Source organism: Neomonachus schauinslandi, chromosome 14 (genome assembly GCF_002201575.2).
Source record: "Neomonachus schauinslandi chromosome 14, ASM220157v2, whole genome shotgun sequence".
Classification (NCBI taxonomy): domain Eukaryota; kingdom Metazoa; phylum Chordata; class Mammalia; order Carnivora; family Phocidae; genus Neomonachus; species Neomonachus schauinslandi.
The window spans coordinates 38,367,534-38,382,602 of NC_058416.1; the positions used below are offsets into that span (position 1 = coordinate 38,367,534).

General features: G+C 35.5%; 1 protein-coding gene across 8 annotated transcripts in view; it reads left to right on the top strand.

Annotated features, from left to right (window-relative positions):
* The window catches only part of NOL4 (nucleolar protein 4), a 414,205-nt gene that overhangs the window by 346,982 nt on the left and 52,154 nt on the right, over positions 1-15,069 (top strand). For all 8 annotated transcript variants that reach the window (XM_044920884.1, XM_044920883.1, XM_044920885.1 and 5 more), the window contains one exon: positions 9,830-10,010. In XM_044920884.1, the coding sequence (XP_044776819.1) occupies positions 9,830-10,010 (181 nt within the window). The remainder of the gene's footprint in view (positions 1-9,829; positions 10,011-15,069) is intronic.

A 15,069-nucleotide genomic window follows, 5' to 3' on the forward strand; every position in this document is an offset into this window, starting at 1 on the left:
TTGGTTTGATGAAAGCCATATCTAAACTTGCTTTATCTATATGACACTTTTTGATTTCACACAAAAGGCAAAAAAAAAAAAAAAGAAAAAAACCTAAAAACTTTAAAGAAACTTTAAAAAAAATCTTTTAAGAAAAAAATTTAATTTGTTATTCAACCTTAGATACATATGTTAAAATTTTGGAAACAAGATTAAAAATTAAATGACAAACCATCATCAGATATAACATATACAAACAAAACCTAACACCAGCAGAAATAAAGAAATGATAAAGATTAGAGCAGAAACAAATGATATAGAAACTAAAACAACAACAGAACGGATCAAAGAAACCAGGAGCCGATTCTTTGAAAAAAATTAATTATGAGAAACTTTCTATATATTGATGCTCTTTTGGGACATTTAAATGGCTCAGAATATTACACTGTTAAGATTTTTTTTTTCCAGTTTAAGTTATGACAGACTATAGAGTGTTATAAGAGGAAGTAATAGAAAATGTGACTGCCAAGATTGTTCTCCAACTCTGAAGAACTTTGGATGCCGGGAGCTTCTAGGTTTTGTTCTCCAAGAAAAAAGAAATCTCAAAGTCCTTAAAGGGAAAAGCAACATGATAAATAATTTTAAAAGACAGGTATTATGCTAAGCAAAATAAGTCAATCAGAGAAAGACAGGTATCATATGATCTCACTGATATGTGGAATTTAAGAAACAAGGCAGAGGATCATAGGGGAAGGGAAGGAAAAATGAAACAAGATGAAACCAGAGAGGGAGACAAACCATAAGAGACTCTTAATCTCAGGAAGCAAACTGAGGGTTGCTGGAGTGGAGGGGGGTTGGGGGCATGGAGTGGCTGGGTATGGACATTGGGGAGGATATGTGTTGTGGTGAGTGCGGGGAGTTGTGTAAGACTGATGAATCACAGACCTGTACCCCTGAAACAAATAATACATTATATGTTAAATAGTTGAATTTAAATTAAATTTAAAAAAAAAAGGTTTGAAAAGATGTGGACAAGATTTGAAGGGGAAAACACTAGCCAGAGGGTTATCACATTAGCCCAGAAGAGAGATTATGGGGCTCTGAATTATGTATTCTCAGTGGGGGCTTCTCAGATGTATGCCGATGAGGGTCATTTCCAAGATAGAACTGAGGGGACTTAAGGTGTTGTTTGACTAAGAGAAGCCCAGTCTAAGAGAAGAAAAAAATCTTGGTGTGATGCATTAACTAGCACAAGATATATTGGTGATAGAACAGGTGTTGTTTTGTTTTTTAATTAAAAATTTTTGTAAGAGGTATCTGGAGAAAAGAACACATAAATTTAATTTCAAAATATTAAATTTAACATACCTGAATTTTCTGTTACTCAGGGATGAGCCTCAGAGGGAAGGTTGATATTAGAAGTAAGAATTTGAGTGTGACAGTTAGGTAGGTAATATCTGACACCAGGCCTGCCATGGAATCACCAGGTAGAGCACTGCAACTGTCTTACCCAAAACAGAGTATTATGTGAAAAGGGGACTAAGAAAAAAATAATCTAAGAGTATTCTTTTTTTTTAATCAGTAGAGCCCAAATTGCAAATAAAGGTATGTTTTGAGTTGCTGTAAATGTAGATTTTGGTTCGTTTGTTTGTTTATTTATTTATTTATTTATTTATTTATTTAAAGATTTTATTATTTATTTGAGAGAGAGAATGAGAGAGAGAGAACACATGAGAGGGGATAGGGTCAGAGGGAGAAGCAGACTCCCTGCAGAGCAGGGAGCCCAATGCGGGACTCGATCCTGGGACTCCAGGATCATGACCTGAGCCGAAGGCAGTCGCTTAACCAACTGAGCCACCCAGGCGCCCTATTTATTTATTTTAAAAGATTTTATTTACTTGAGAGAGTGAGAGATTGCATGAGTGGGGGAAGGGGTAGAGGGAGAGGCAGAAGCAGAGTCCCCACTGAGCAAGGAGCCTGATGTGGGGCTCGATCCCAGGACCCCGGGATCATGACCTGAGCTGAAGGCAGATGCTTAACCAACTGAGCCATCCATGTGCCCTAGATTTAAAAAATATTAAAAAAAAAATTCAGGAGAAACAAAAACATCATGATTAGGAAAAAATACTTTTTATCCCCAAAAAATACATTAAAATTTAATGTTAAAGATACTGATTTGGTATTGCTTTGTTAAAATTTAATTTTCTGAGACCAAAAATACTATGAAATCATATAAAAACACTAACCAAAAAATTTTTATCTGCAATCCAATTTTAGAACCTCAAAGGAACATTGCCTTTAAATTTTCATTTTGGTCATATTAACAAAGGAACTCAAAATTGAGTGTGAGAAACCTGTAGAAAATGACATTTTTTTTTAAATTCAATTTTTTTGGTCGATAATTAAATGGCCCCGTGTTAAAGTTGAAATTTTTAAATGCTAAGTCTATACTTTTATTTTTTGATAGTAAAACTTTAAGGCCATCAGGAAGAATTTTAGAGATGACTGTGCAATGTACTTGGTTACTTCTTGCCAACCAGGTATCTATGCTTACTGGGTTACGGACTGTATTTACTTTGTAGTTTTATTTAAGCCAATAGTTCTCAAATCTTCATTGTTTATGAAATCATGCCAGTGTGTAAAATAATGCTACAAGGGAGTTTGTTAATGTAATAACCTGTTCTTCTGAGAGTTTGATAAACATCTGGGTAACAGCTATCTTGCTGTGGCTTTGGTTTCTCAAGTCAGAAACACAATCTAGCGTCTCTGTTATTTCACTTCTTACCGCTAGGTGACTTGGATTTGGGCAAGAGATTTTTGCCTTATTATCTCAGTGAGTTTGGGAGCATCTTTGCAAAGAACGGTCTTCTGTGTTGGCTGTCTTAATTATTTGTATAGCCTGCAAGGGGAGGAGACTATATAGAATGCTCCTAACTGAGCGAAAGAAATGACTCCCTGCATATTACTATATATGTGTGTATGTGTGTGTGTTGATGGCATCATCAGTCACTTCTCATCTCAAGTAATAAGTACATTTACTTTAAGTGCAGACTGTTTCGTTTTTGTTTTGTTTTGTTCTCAGCAGTAAAGCAGTTTAAATGGAAGTTCCGGTTCTCTCAGATCTTTTATGAATTTCCTTGGAAACTCTTAGCAATGTACTTAGTTCTGAAACACTTGCTATCAAATGGAAGAAGAGAAGCTTTTAGGAAGTAGAGCTTTTTCCAATAGTTTACATGTGAAATAAATTGTACTCCCTCACCCCATCTGTACTAAAAAAGCAAAGGAGACATTTAGAGCAGTTACTTAAGTAAAAATGCTTCTGTCATATAGACTGCAAAGAACACGTAAAGATAGGAGACATCCTGTAACAGTTGTCTAGAAAGTTCAGCAAACTGACACTTGAATTATCTGTGTGTTTACATTCTCGCAGTGAGAAGCTTGAGGTCTGTGCAAGTCTCTTCACCTTAAAAAGTGGATCACTAGTTCCCTGACCACCTCAATGATAAACTAAAAATAGAACTCACTATTGATGCAACATTGCCTTGCAAACTCCAATAGCTCTAACAATGTAAGGTAAAAGACAAAAAGAAGAAAGATATCTGGATTATTGAACCTAGCAGTAAATTTTATTGGAGTTTTCTAATTACAGATAGAGAAAATTTAATGAAAACAAAGTATACTTAATAGATGGTAGAAGCTATGGTCCAAGAAAAAGTGTAATTCTTGGAAGATATAATAAAGACAATGTAACATTTTCCATGCAAAAGTTTTTTTTAATCTATTGTCAAAAATTTGAGTGGAATCAATCAAATTTCATTTTTATAGAGAAAGTATCTGCCTAAGGTATTCAAGTTAAGGATTCCTTAGGCATCTGCACTTAGGAAGTCAATGTGTATGGCCCAAGTACCAGATCAGGTTCCGCAAATTCAGGTTCATCCCTGTCCAGTTTCTGAGGATAAGGTACAAGGCAGTACCAACCAGTCTTCTCAAAGAGTGCGATAATGTCTATGCTTTCAAATCATTCCCAATCTTGCCCTCCATCCATAAGTAATCACACATCCTATTACAAGCCTATATTTTTTGGAATATGAAATGCATACTTATATACATCAAGGGTATATTTATTGATAAGGCCAGTAATTATAGAAGTAACTGTATTTCTTTAATTTGTTGTATGTTTTTAATCAAAGAAATCTGAATCAAAACAACACTGCATTATCTAGTGCACTGCGGATGGTCATTAAATCACTGATGCGATCTTATTTTTATGGAATTTTTTTTATTATTATGTTATGTTAATCACCATACATTACATCATTAGTTTTTGATGTAGCGTTCCATGGTTCATTGTCTGCGTATAACACCCAGTGCTCCATGCAGTATATGCCCTCTTTAATACCCATCACCAGGCTAACCCATCCCCCCCCACCCCAGAACCCTCAGTTTGTTTCTCAGAGTCCATAGTCTCTCATGGTTCGTCTCCCCCTCCATTTCCCCCCCTTCGTTCTTTCCTTCCTGCTATCTTCTTCCTCTTCTTTTTTTTTTTTTTAAAGATTTTATTTATTTATTTGAGACAGAGAGAATGAGATACAGAGAGCATGAGAGGGAGGAGGGTCAGAGGGAGAAGCAGACTCCCTGCCGAGCAGGGAGCCCGAAGCGGGACTCGATCCAGGGACTCCAGGATCATGACCTGAGCCGAAGGCAGTCGCTTAACCAACTGAGCCACCCAGGCGCCCGCTCTTCTTTTTTTTTTTTTTTAACATATAATGTATTATTTGTTTCAGAGGTACAGGTCTGTGATTCAACAGTCTTACACAAGTTTTTAAAGAAAATTTGAACTATGTCTCATAAAAGCCAGGATAGGATTTTGTCTGATTTTTGATGAATAAAATTTATTTCATTGCCTGGATATGCAGTCTTGTAACCTGTTAATATTATCTTCTTTTAAAAATAATCTTCATAGCAACCCAGGGGGCAGACTGTCAGCCTTGAGAAGTTTGGGAACTAATGATTATTAAAAGTTGCTTACAGAGATAAAATGTGACTCTAGGGGATATTTATTTTTTATGTCATTAAAATCTATGCTTCTTCGAAACCAGTAACAGTGATCATTCAAAAGAAAAACTTATATTAAAGTTTTGCCCAAAAGATACGGCAGACCAGATTTTATTGGGACTTTCATATGTTTTCTTTCTCAACATATAGTGGACTGCCAAGAACATTAATAATGCAAATCTGTGTTTGAACACAAATGACTCCCTACAAGGCCTGTTTTGATTATTAATGGAATTAATTATCTGCCTGCTCCATGCAGATACTGTGTTTTGGAATAACAGTTAATAATGAAAGACTAAGGCACATTTTCAAAATAGAATGTTTGATAATACAAATTATTTCTATCATACAAAGAATCAATGAGCAAATATTATGGAGACAATGCCTTCTCCCTTCTCCCTTTTTACTGGTCATCAAGAAACTCCTCTCCTGTGAGTGTATCTTATTGCCATTTTCCAAACACAGAAAAATAGACTGGGATGTTCAGAAGAGCCACGAGTTTTGCCAAAGTAGAAACTCAAATTTTATCATGTTGCCCAAGTTATTTTCAGTCAAGAAACTGGGAAGTTATGCTAGCTGTGGGCATTGTTTGAGGCCAGCCCCTTCCCAAGGACCTCAAAATTGCTTTGAAGTATGGAATATTCTGCCTTCTTTCAGAGTTTCAATGGCTACATGTCTTTACAGAAAGAATACTTTACAGCCCAGTGGTGTTATTATGCAAATGTGCTTTAGATGTGGTGATTTTCATAAAATCCGCTAGTCTGTGTTAAGAGGAAGAACGTGTCAGGACAGCATATCTGTGTGCCCTTGTTCCATGATATCAGAAAGACTCTAAAACATTTCCCCCAGAAGCCTTATAGTTCCATGAGTGTACTTTGATATCTATTTCTTTAGAGAAGATAGAAGCCATTTGCATAAAAAAATCCATGGTAAATATCATGGATTCACCTATCAATTTTCTGATAAGCTTTACTCATTTAATAAGTTTAAATTGAATGACTATATCTATATATATATAGATAGATATAGATATATCTATATATTGATACAGAGGAATATATATATAGATATACATAGATATATAGTATATCATTCATATATATATAGTAAATATATATGTATATATATGTATATATGTGTGTATATGTATGTATGTGTGTGTATATGTATATGTGTGTATAAATACACACACATATATATCATATATATGTCATATATATGATCATCTCTGTCTCCAGGCAGGGAGGAGATTGGCACTCCTAGATGAGAGACCATTTCACTGCACTTTTATAAAAGACTTTTGGACACTGCATGAGGTGCTGTCATCATTGATTTGACCATTTTCCACTCACCCTGTCATTGTAACATGCCATTTAAAAGGCCGCTGGTTACAGTTTCTAAGATTGTAATAGTTGCTATGTTCCTGTACTACTAATACTGCTTTATTAACAGTTCTTGTTCACATCAGCACTATAATTAGTATAATTATTTACCTCAGACCTACTTATTACGGCACATACTTCCAGTAACAAAAGATTCTTGGAAATATCCTCTTTGATATCTTAGATTATTTAAACTTTCTTACTACCTGGGGTGCCTGGGTGGCTCAGTCAGTTAAGCATCTGCCTTCAGCTCAGGTCATGATCCTGGAGTCCAGGTTCCCTGCTCAGTGGGGAGTCTGCTTCTCCTTCCCCCTCTGTTCCTACCCCCGCTGGTGCTCTCTCTCTCTCTCTCTCTCTCTCTCAAATAAATAAATAAAATCTTTAAAAAAATAAATTCTCTTACTATCTGTAATATCATATTGCATCATAGTACCAGGAAAAAACCCACATATATTGGTATGTTTCTAGGAAAAGCCCCAATTTGGTGAAAGCCCGATATCTCCATTCTAAAACCCACTGTCTTTGGGTACTTTCAGCTAGCAAAGAGTAATTTTCAGAATAAAGAAAAAAAAAGTCTGGAACTTTCTGACTTCCCAGTGTAAATAGTAGAGCAGTGATACCAAAGAAATTTGATTCTATCTCAATCTCTTCTAACGGGTTGTTTCTCCAGGAAAGTGTTACACTAAAGTAATTCACCCTCTCAGAGATCACCAGGGTTTAAATGACAAGAGGGAATTACAATCAGATATTCCAGTTCATACACCAATTTAGGTCAGTTCACATTTGTTTGTTTATTTTTAAAGGCAATGCTGGGCAAATTCTTATTTTCAGTTCAGTTTACACAGAGGATTTTTTTCCATTTATCTTGAAATCTTTTTTTTTTTAAAGATATTTCTTTGAGAGAGGGAGAGAGAGAGAGAGAGCACAAGCTGGAGGAGTGGCAGAGGGGGAGGGAGAAGCTCCCCACTGAGCAGGGAGCCCGATGAAGGATGTGGGACTCGATCCCAGAATCCTGGGATCATGACCTGAGCTGAAAGCAGACACTTAACCAACTGAACCACCCAGGCACCCCTGAAATCTTTCTACTTAGAAATGAAATGATGAAATGCTCACAGATTATGTGTCTAAGTGTAATGGTCAGAATAGATCAGAGATGAAAATATCAAAAGAAAAGAACAAAATCATAATTGCATAATTCTGATAGCTGTGGTGATGCTTTCGGTACATGAAAGATTAGAATATTTCTGAATATAACAATAATGCTGGGTCCATAAGAGCAAACTTATTCCATGTGTCCTCTTTTTCTAGTACTTGATGCCTTTTAAAAATGTATTTGAAAGTTACTTTATTTCTCTAAGCAAGTACTCTAAATTTAAAAGTTGCAGAATACTTCTGATTATGACAAAAACACTCCTAGGTATTCACTAGGAATCTATAATTCTTTCTTATATAAAAAAAAGAAAATATGAAGAATGTAACAGACAAGTGAAGTCATATATGCTGTATATATTTTAGACTTTATAAACTCACAGCTGAAGAGTAATCCAACCTGTTTTGCTATTGAAAATACATACAACTTATTACAAATTTTAATTTCATTGTCCTTTACAACTTGACATGGTTAGAAGTTTTAATGCACAGTTCGCAGACGCTAGTGTAGCTTAAGAAAGGAAAAACAAGCTGAAAGGCCCGGGTTTATTTGGGTTTTGTTAGGCTGTTAAAATGCATGAAATGGGCCTAGTGTGGACTCAGCAGGCAATCAGTTTTGCTACAATCATGAAATAAAGTGAGAGGCAGGGAGGGAGGGAAAGAGAGGCGGGGGTGGAGGGCAGGCAGGCGCAGGCTCCAAAAAAAAAAAAAAAAAAAGTTTTAAAAAAATTCAATTTTGAAAAGGTTTTTCTACAAATTGTGATTTCTCTTCATGTATTTTTTAAGCCTAGCTAGTTGGGGTTTTTTTCTAATTTTTAACATAAAAATTCCCCCTCCCAATGAATTCCAAATGTACAGTACAATATTGTCAACCATATGCATGTTGTGCGCTGACTCACCAGAAACCCCCCCCCAATCCTGCATGATTGAAACTGCACCCAGGTAACAACTCCCTGGCTCCCATCTACCCCTTCCCCAGCCCCTTGCCACCACCCTTTGACTTCACTTCTGTGTTTGCTTCAGATACCTCGTATGAGTACAACCATGCAAAATTTGTCTTTTTGTGACGGACTTACCTCACTTAGCATTATGTCCTCAAGGTTCATCCACACTGTAGAAGGACAGGATTTCCTTCTTTTGTTAAGGCTGAATGATACTCCACTGTAGTTCTATACCATATTGTTTTTCTTTCTTTCTTTTTTAATTTTTTAAATTTTATTTTATTATGTTAGTCACCATACATTACATCATTAGTTTTTGATGTAGTGTTCCATGATTCATTGTTTGTGTATAACACCCAGTGCTCCATGCAATATGTGCCCTCCTTAATACCCATCACTGGGCTAACCCATCCCCCCCACCCCCTCTCCTCTAAAACCCTCAGTTTGTTTCTCAGAGTCCATAGACTCTCATGATTCATCCTCCCCTCTGATTTCCCCCCTTCATTTTTCCCTTCCAACTATCTTTTTTTTTTTTAACATATAATGTATTATTTATTTCAGAGGTAGAGGTCTGTGATTCATCAGTCTTACACAATTCACAGCACTCACCATAGCACATACCCTCCCCAATGTCTATCACCCAGCCAGCCCATCCCTCCCACCCCCCACCACTCCAGCAACCCTCAGTTTGCTTCCTGAGATTAAGAATTCCTCATATCGGTGAGATCATATGATACATGTCTTTCTCTGATTGACTTATTTCGCTTAGCATAATACCCTCTAGTTCCATCCACATTGTTGCAAATGGCAAGATTTCGGGGTTTTTTGATGGCTGCATAATACTCCATTGTATATATGCACCACATCTTCTTTATCCATTCATCTGTTGAAGGACATCTTGGCTCTTTCCACAGTTTGGCTATTGTGGATGTTGCTGCTATAAACGTTGGGGTGCACGTACCCCTTCGGATCCCTACATTTGTATCTTTGGTATACCGTATTTTCTTTCTCTCTTCATCTGTCCGTGGACATCTAGGATGCTCTCACCTCGGGCTCGGGTGAACAGCTCTCTTCATGTAATTTTAAATTCAGCTGGAAAGTGCAAATTGTGCCATCTCCAGTCTGTCTCACATTGTTACTTTGCTTTCCTTTTTTTTTTTTTAGTTTTTAGCCAAGTTGTTGAAAATGTGCCTATGTGCTGACTGAATGATGTGGACCGTAGTTTTTTTTTTTTTTCCCCCATATAGATAACGATAAGATAGTCCTGGTCAAGGCGGAATAGCGCTGTGACTTGACAGTCCCGGCATGCTGTTGTCATTGCAGGACGAACCGGCGCCGGCTGACAAACAGTGTAAGCCGGAGGCGGCCCAGGCCCCGCACTCCGCCTCAGCGGTTTCCGGCTCCCAGGAGGTGCTGTACATCAACGGAAACGGGACCTACAGTTACCATAGTTACCGAGGGCTCGGCGGCGGTCTGCTCAATCTCAATGACGCTTCCAGTAGTGGTGAGTCTTTACTATTTATTGTGCTTTTTCTTCCGTTTGGGGATAGCAGATTCTCTAAATCTGAGAGGAGAAAATGAATTTACTGTGATACTCAAGAGTACCAATCGGCTAAAAACAAAACCATTTAATAGGTCACGTTCGTCTCCCTACAAGGATGTCTCCCTGTTCTGTTGCTGTTTCCGAAAGTAGCGGCACTATGATGCAGCTGGATAATTGATGTTTTGCACTTAAAAAAATCTCAGCTAGAGAAATAGCAATTTTTTTGTTCTAACCAAATAGTTATACATTCTTCCCCCCCCCCCCCCAAAGCTGTAATGCACGATTTGTCAAGAATAATGACCCATTTTCTCAACGTTCAAAGAGGTTTTTAATTTGGAAAATTTGAGGCACCAGGAACTTTACTGACTTGATAAAACACAGCTAGTCATTATACCTAAGAACATATGAACGGAAACAACACATAGAAACAACCCATGGCTCTCCATGCTCCACCAGTGATGAATGGTGTGCTGGGGCCAGCTCATACTGGCTCATGCTTGGTAAACTTTTAGGAATTTCTTGAGCTTATATACCAAAATGAGTTCCAAATGTGTAATATAAAAGGAATAAAATACATGGGTGAATTTCTTATAACTGAGTTGTAGGAAAATTTTCCTAAAGTATACTTAAAATCCAGGGAAAAAATAAATTCCATTTCACACACACACACACACACACACGCACATGCACACACACTTTTGCATGACAAGAAAACATTATACACAAAGTAAAAAATAAATGATAAACTGGGAAATTATTAGCTACCTATACTATAAAAGGTTAATAAGCCAACACATGAAGTTCTTGGAAAAAGAAATGCCCAAAACTATATATTAAAAAAGTAAGGTTAGAAAATGAATAATACACAGTTTCCAAAGAAAGAAATGCAAATATCCCTCAAATATGGGTAAAGTTACTTAACCCCACTCACTCCTAATAAGAGAAATGCAGATAAACAAAAAGCAAAATATTTACACAATATTCTTTTGACAAGGCTGTGGGGGAAATGAGGATTCTCATGCATAGCTTGTAGAAATGCAAAAAGTCGGGGTGGAATTTGGCAGTGTCTAGAAAAATTAAATATGTAGTTACTATTCAGTCCAGCAATCTCTTTAGGAATCTCTTGTTAGGAACTTATCTTAAAGCCATATAGGTAAACATACAAAAAGACATATGCACAAGGCTATTCATTGTAGTGTTATTTATAAGTGCAAGAAAAAAGGATTACCAATAAAAATGTCTATCAATTGATGGTTAGTTGATTCATTTTGAGTGCATCCAAACAAGAGAGTAACATGCAGCTATAAAAAGTGATAAAAAATCTCTTTATGCATTCCAAATCCTGAAAAGTACCTATAGTATGCTAAGATTCATTAAACAAGGATTTATATAATTAAAAAAAATTTACATAGAGGCAGGAATGGGGGAGAACTGTATGGGAAAGGAATGTAAGTTGGAATTGTGAGTATACTTGGTTTTTATATTTTGTTTTATAAATTTAACTTTGAACAATTTAAACACATAATTATAAATCAAACTGACTTTAAGCATTCCTGATATTGAAAGAAAAATGATGCAAATGAACTTTATCTTTTTAATGAGTGGTTGGCATAGCCCCCACACAGAGGAACTTTTCCAAGTGATCTCAAAAACCATTATTTGACTCCAGAGCATGTAAGTCTATGATAAAACCTTAAACTATTTTCAGTAATAATATTATTATTTTGGGACTGTGCATTGTGGTTTAAAGCAAATTTATAATTCTGTGATATCAGTGGAAGTTGGAATTTTTAGCAGGAGGCAAAGTAGATATAGATGTAAAAGCAATACATTCAAACAAAAACTCCATACTCTTGTATTTGAATTGGTAGCTATCAGTGAGACATTTTCTACTTAAAAATGCCTAAAAATAAAGACCAATTTTAATTTGAATATTTGAATTAGGCTTGGTGGGATTTTCATATATTTGGGAGGGAATTGCATTACTAATGTCAAAGGAGTATATATATACTCTAGAAAATCACTTACCTATATAATACCGGAAATATGCTCTGAGTGTGTTCAGGGGTGACTCTGTTTGGAAAGCTAGGGCTGGCTTTTTGGTCTGCTTTAAAATTAAAGGTGCTCTAAGGACAGGATCACTGAGCTTTAGTCTGAATCAGTTACCTCCAAATCAAAAGAGGGGTGCCTCAAGTAGAAAGAAAAAAAAAGAAAGCCTCTTATTTAGGAAAGAAACTAAGTTTCAAATGTATATTCCGTTTTTTCCAAAGCTAATGAGCCTTCTCAGTTGTTTTCAAGTCTTGTATTTAGACAGCAAATCAGCTGGAATGAGAAAGTTCAATACCAGAAAAGGACAACATAAACAAAAGCTGAACATTCCTTTAGCCAGTAAAGCTGGAAACTAACAACTCTTTTTAAAAATTTGACATGGGAAATAAGAACTGTTAGGTAGTTCAGAACTCAACCACCAGATCAAAACATTTGGGGGAAAAGTGTATTGACTATAGATTTTATTGACAGAAACTTTGTTTTTTAGACTTAAACAGTCATTCATTTATTAAAGTAATTTATTTAACATCAAGTAATAGCAATACCAATCACTTACTGAGTCCTTGTGGTGCTTCATGTAATTTCCATTTATTCCTTACACAGTCCTCTGAGATCTGTTTTGCAATTTTGTGGAAAAATTTTGTAAAATTGAACTCACCCCAACTTAAAAAAATAATGCTTGGGCACCATTTCCTTTTTTTTCTAACATGATTGAAACCCGTTTTGTGAGGCTCAGAGACAGTGAATGACTTTCCCACGGTCCCTCCTTAATAAAGGGAGGAGCCAGGATCTGAGCACAGGCTTTCTGACATCAGAGGCCACACTGTAAACCACTGAGCTAACAATCTGTGCGAAGGAAGCAAGTGCTGAAGTATGTGATAGTCTCTGGTAAGAACTAATCAACTTTTTTTCTCCAGAGACACTCCTATTCTGGACATTTTATTTAATGGGCGAATCGTACAATATGTGGTCTTTCGTGTTAGGCATCTTTCATTTAGCATGCTGTTTTAAAGGTTCATCTATATTATAGTATGATCGATACTTCATTCTTTTTTATTGCCAAATAATGTTCCATTCTGTGGCTATGCCATATTTTGTTTAGCCATTCAATTGATGGGCACTTGGATTTTTCTCACTTTGGCATTACTATGAATAATGCTATAAACATTTATGTACAAGTTTGTGTATATATGTTATGATTCTTTTGGGTATATACCTGGGAGTGGAATTGCTGGTTCATACATGTGGTAACTCTATGATTAACATTTTGAGGAAATAATAGACTGACTATGAGATGTCTTTTCATTTGTTATCAATCTTTAAAAATTTTTAACTATGTCTTGTAATATTTACAGTACAAGCTTTGCACTTCTTTTACAGCTATTTCCTTTTGTGATGCTGTTGTAGGTGGAATGTTTACTTTAAATTTTATCCTATATTTTTCTATGTTTGGAGGAGTTTGCAAAGTAGTGGAATTAATTCTTTAAATGTTTGGTAGAATTCAGGAGTGATGATATCTGTGTCTGGGTTTTTCTGAGGGGTTTTTGATCACTAACCCAATCTCTTGTTATATGTCCACTTATATTGTCTATTTCTTCTTGAGTCAGTTTAGGTAGTTTGTGTATTTCCAGAAATGTGTCCATTTCAGCTGAATTCTCTAATTTATTGACACAATTGTTCATAGGATTCCTTTATAATCCTTTCTATTTTCATAAGGTCAGGAGTGATGCTTCCTCTGTAATTTCTGATTCTAGTTATTTGAGTTCTCCCCTTTCTTCTTGGTGACTCTAGCTAAAGGCTTGTCATTTTGCTTGATATTTTCAAAGAACAAGCTTTGACTTCTTTTATTTTCTGTATTATTCTATTCTCCATTTCATTGATTTTTACTCCCACATTTATTATTTCCTTCATTTTGCTTACATTAAGTTCAGTTTGTCCTTATTTTCCAGTCTTAAGCTGAAAAGTTAAGACATTTATTTGAAGCCCATTTTTCTTCTTCATTTATAGCTATTTACAGCTTTAAAGTTCCTTGTAAGCATTTCTTTATCTCCATCAAATAGGTTTTGGTATATTGTGTTTTTGTTTTCATTCACCTTGAAGTGTTTTCTAATTTCCTTTGTCACTTCTTTGTTGACCCACAGGTTATTTAGAAGCATGTTGTTTAATTGCCACATATTTGTGAATTTCCCAAATTTATTTAATGATTTCTAATTTTATTCCATTGTGATTGGAAAACATACTATATATATATATATATATATATATATATATATATATATATATATATTCCAATCCTTTCAAATTAATTGAGGCTTTTTTTATGACCCAGATTGTGATCTATCCTAAAGAATGTCCCATGTGTACCTAAGAAGAATGTGTATTCTGCTGTTGATGGTTGGGTATTTATAAATCTGTATTAGGTCTAGTTGGTTTATAGTGTTGTCCAAGTTTTCGATGTTCTTGTTGATCATCTGCCTAGTTATATCCATTATTAAAAGAAGGTTATTGAAGTCTCCAACTACTATTATTGTTTACTTTGCCTTCGTTTCTAATAGTTTTGGTTCATTTATTTTGGGACTTTGTCATTAGGCATATTTATTGTTTATATTGTTATATCTTATTGATGGACTTTTTCATCATTGTAAAATATCCCTCTTTATCTCTAGTAACTTCTTACATCTATTTTGCCTAATATTAGTTATTTCTGTAATATCATGGTGGTACTGAAAATGAAGAGAAGTGTGCAAAACTTTGGACATGGAAGTGACATATAAAAGAATATAGGACAAATTGAGTATTGCTCACCTCTACCCAAATACAACCAAAATAATTTATCTTTGCTCCATAATGACTGTGTAATTTGGGAATCCAATGCCAAGTGAAAATGTAGGGCTTCTTATTTAAAAAGTAAGAATATCAAGATGGTGATAACAGAGCATTACACAAAGCATGGGACTCTTCTGAGCTCAGG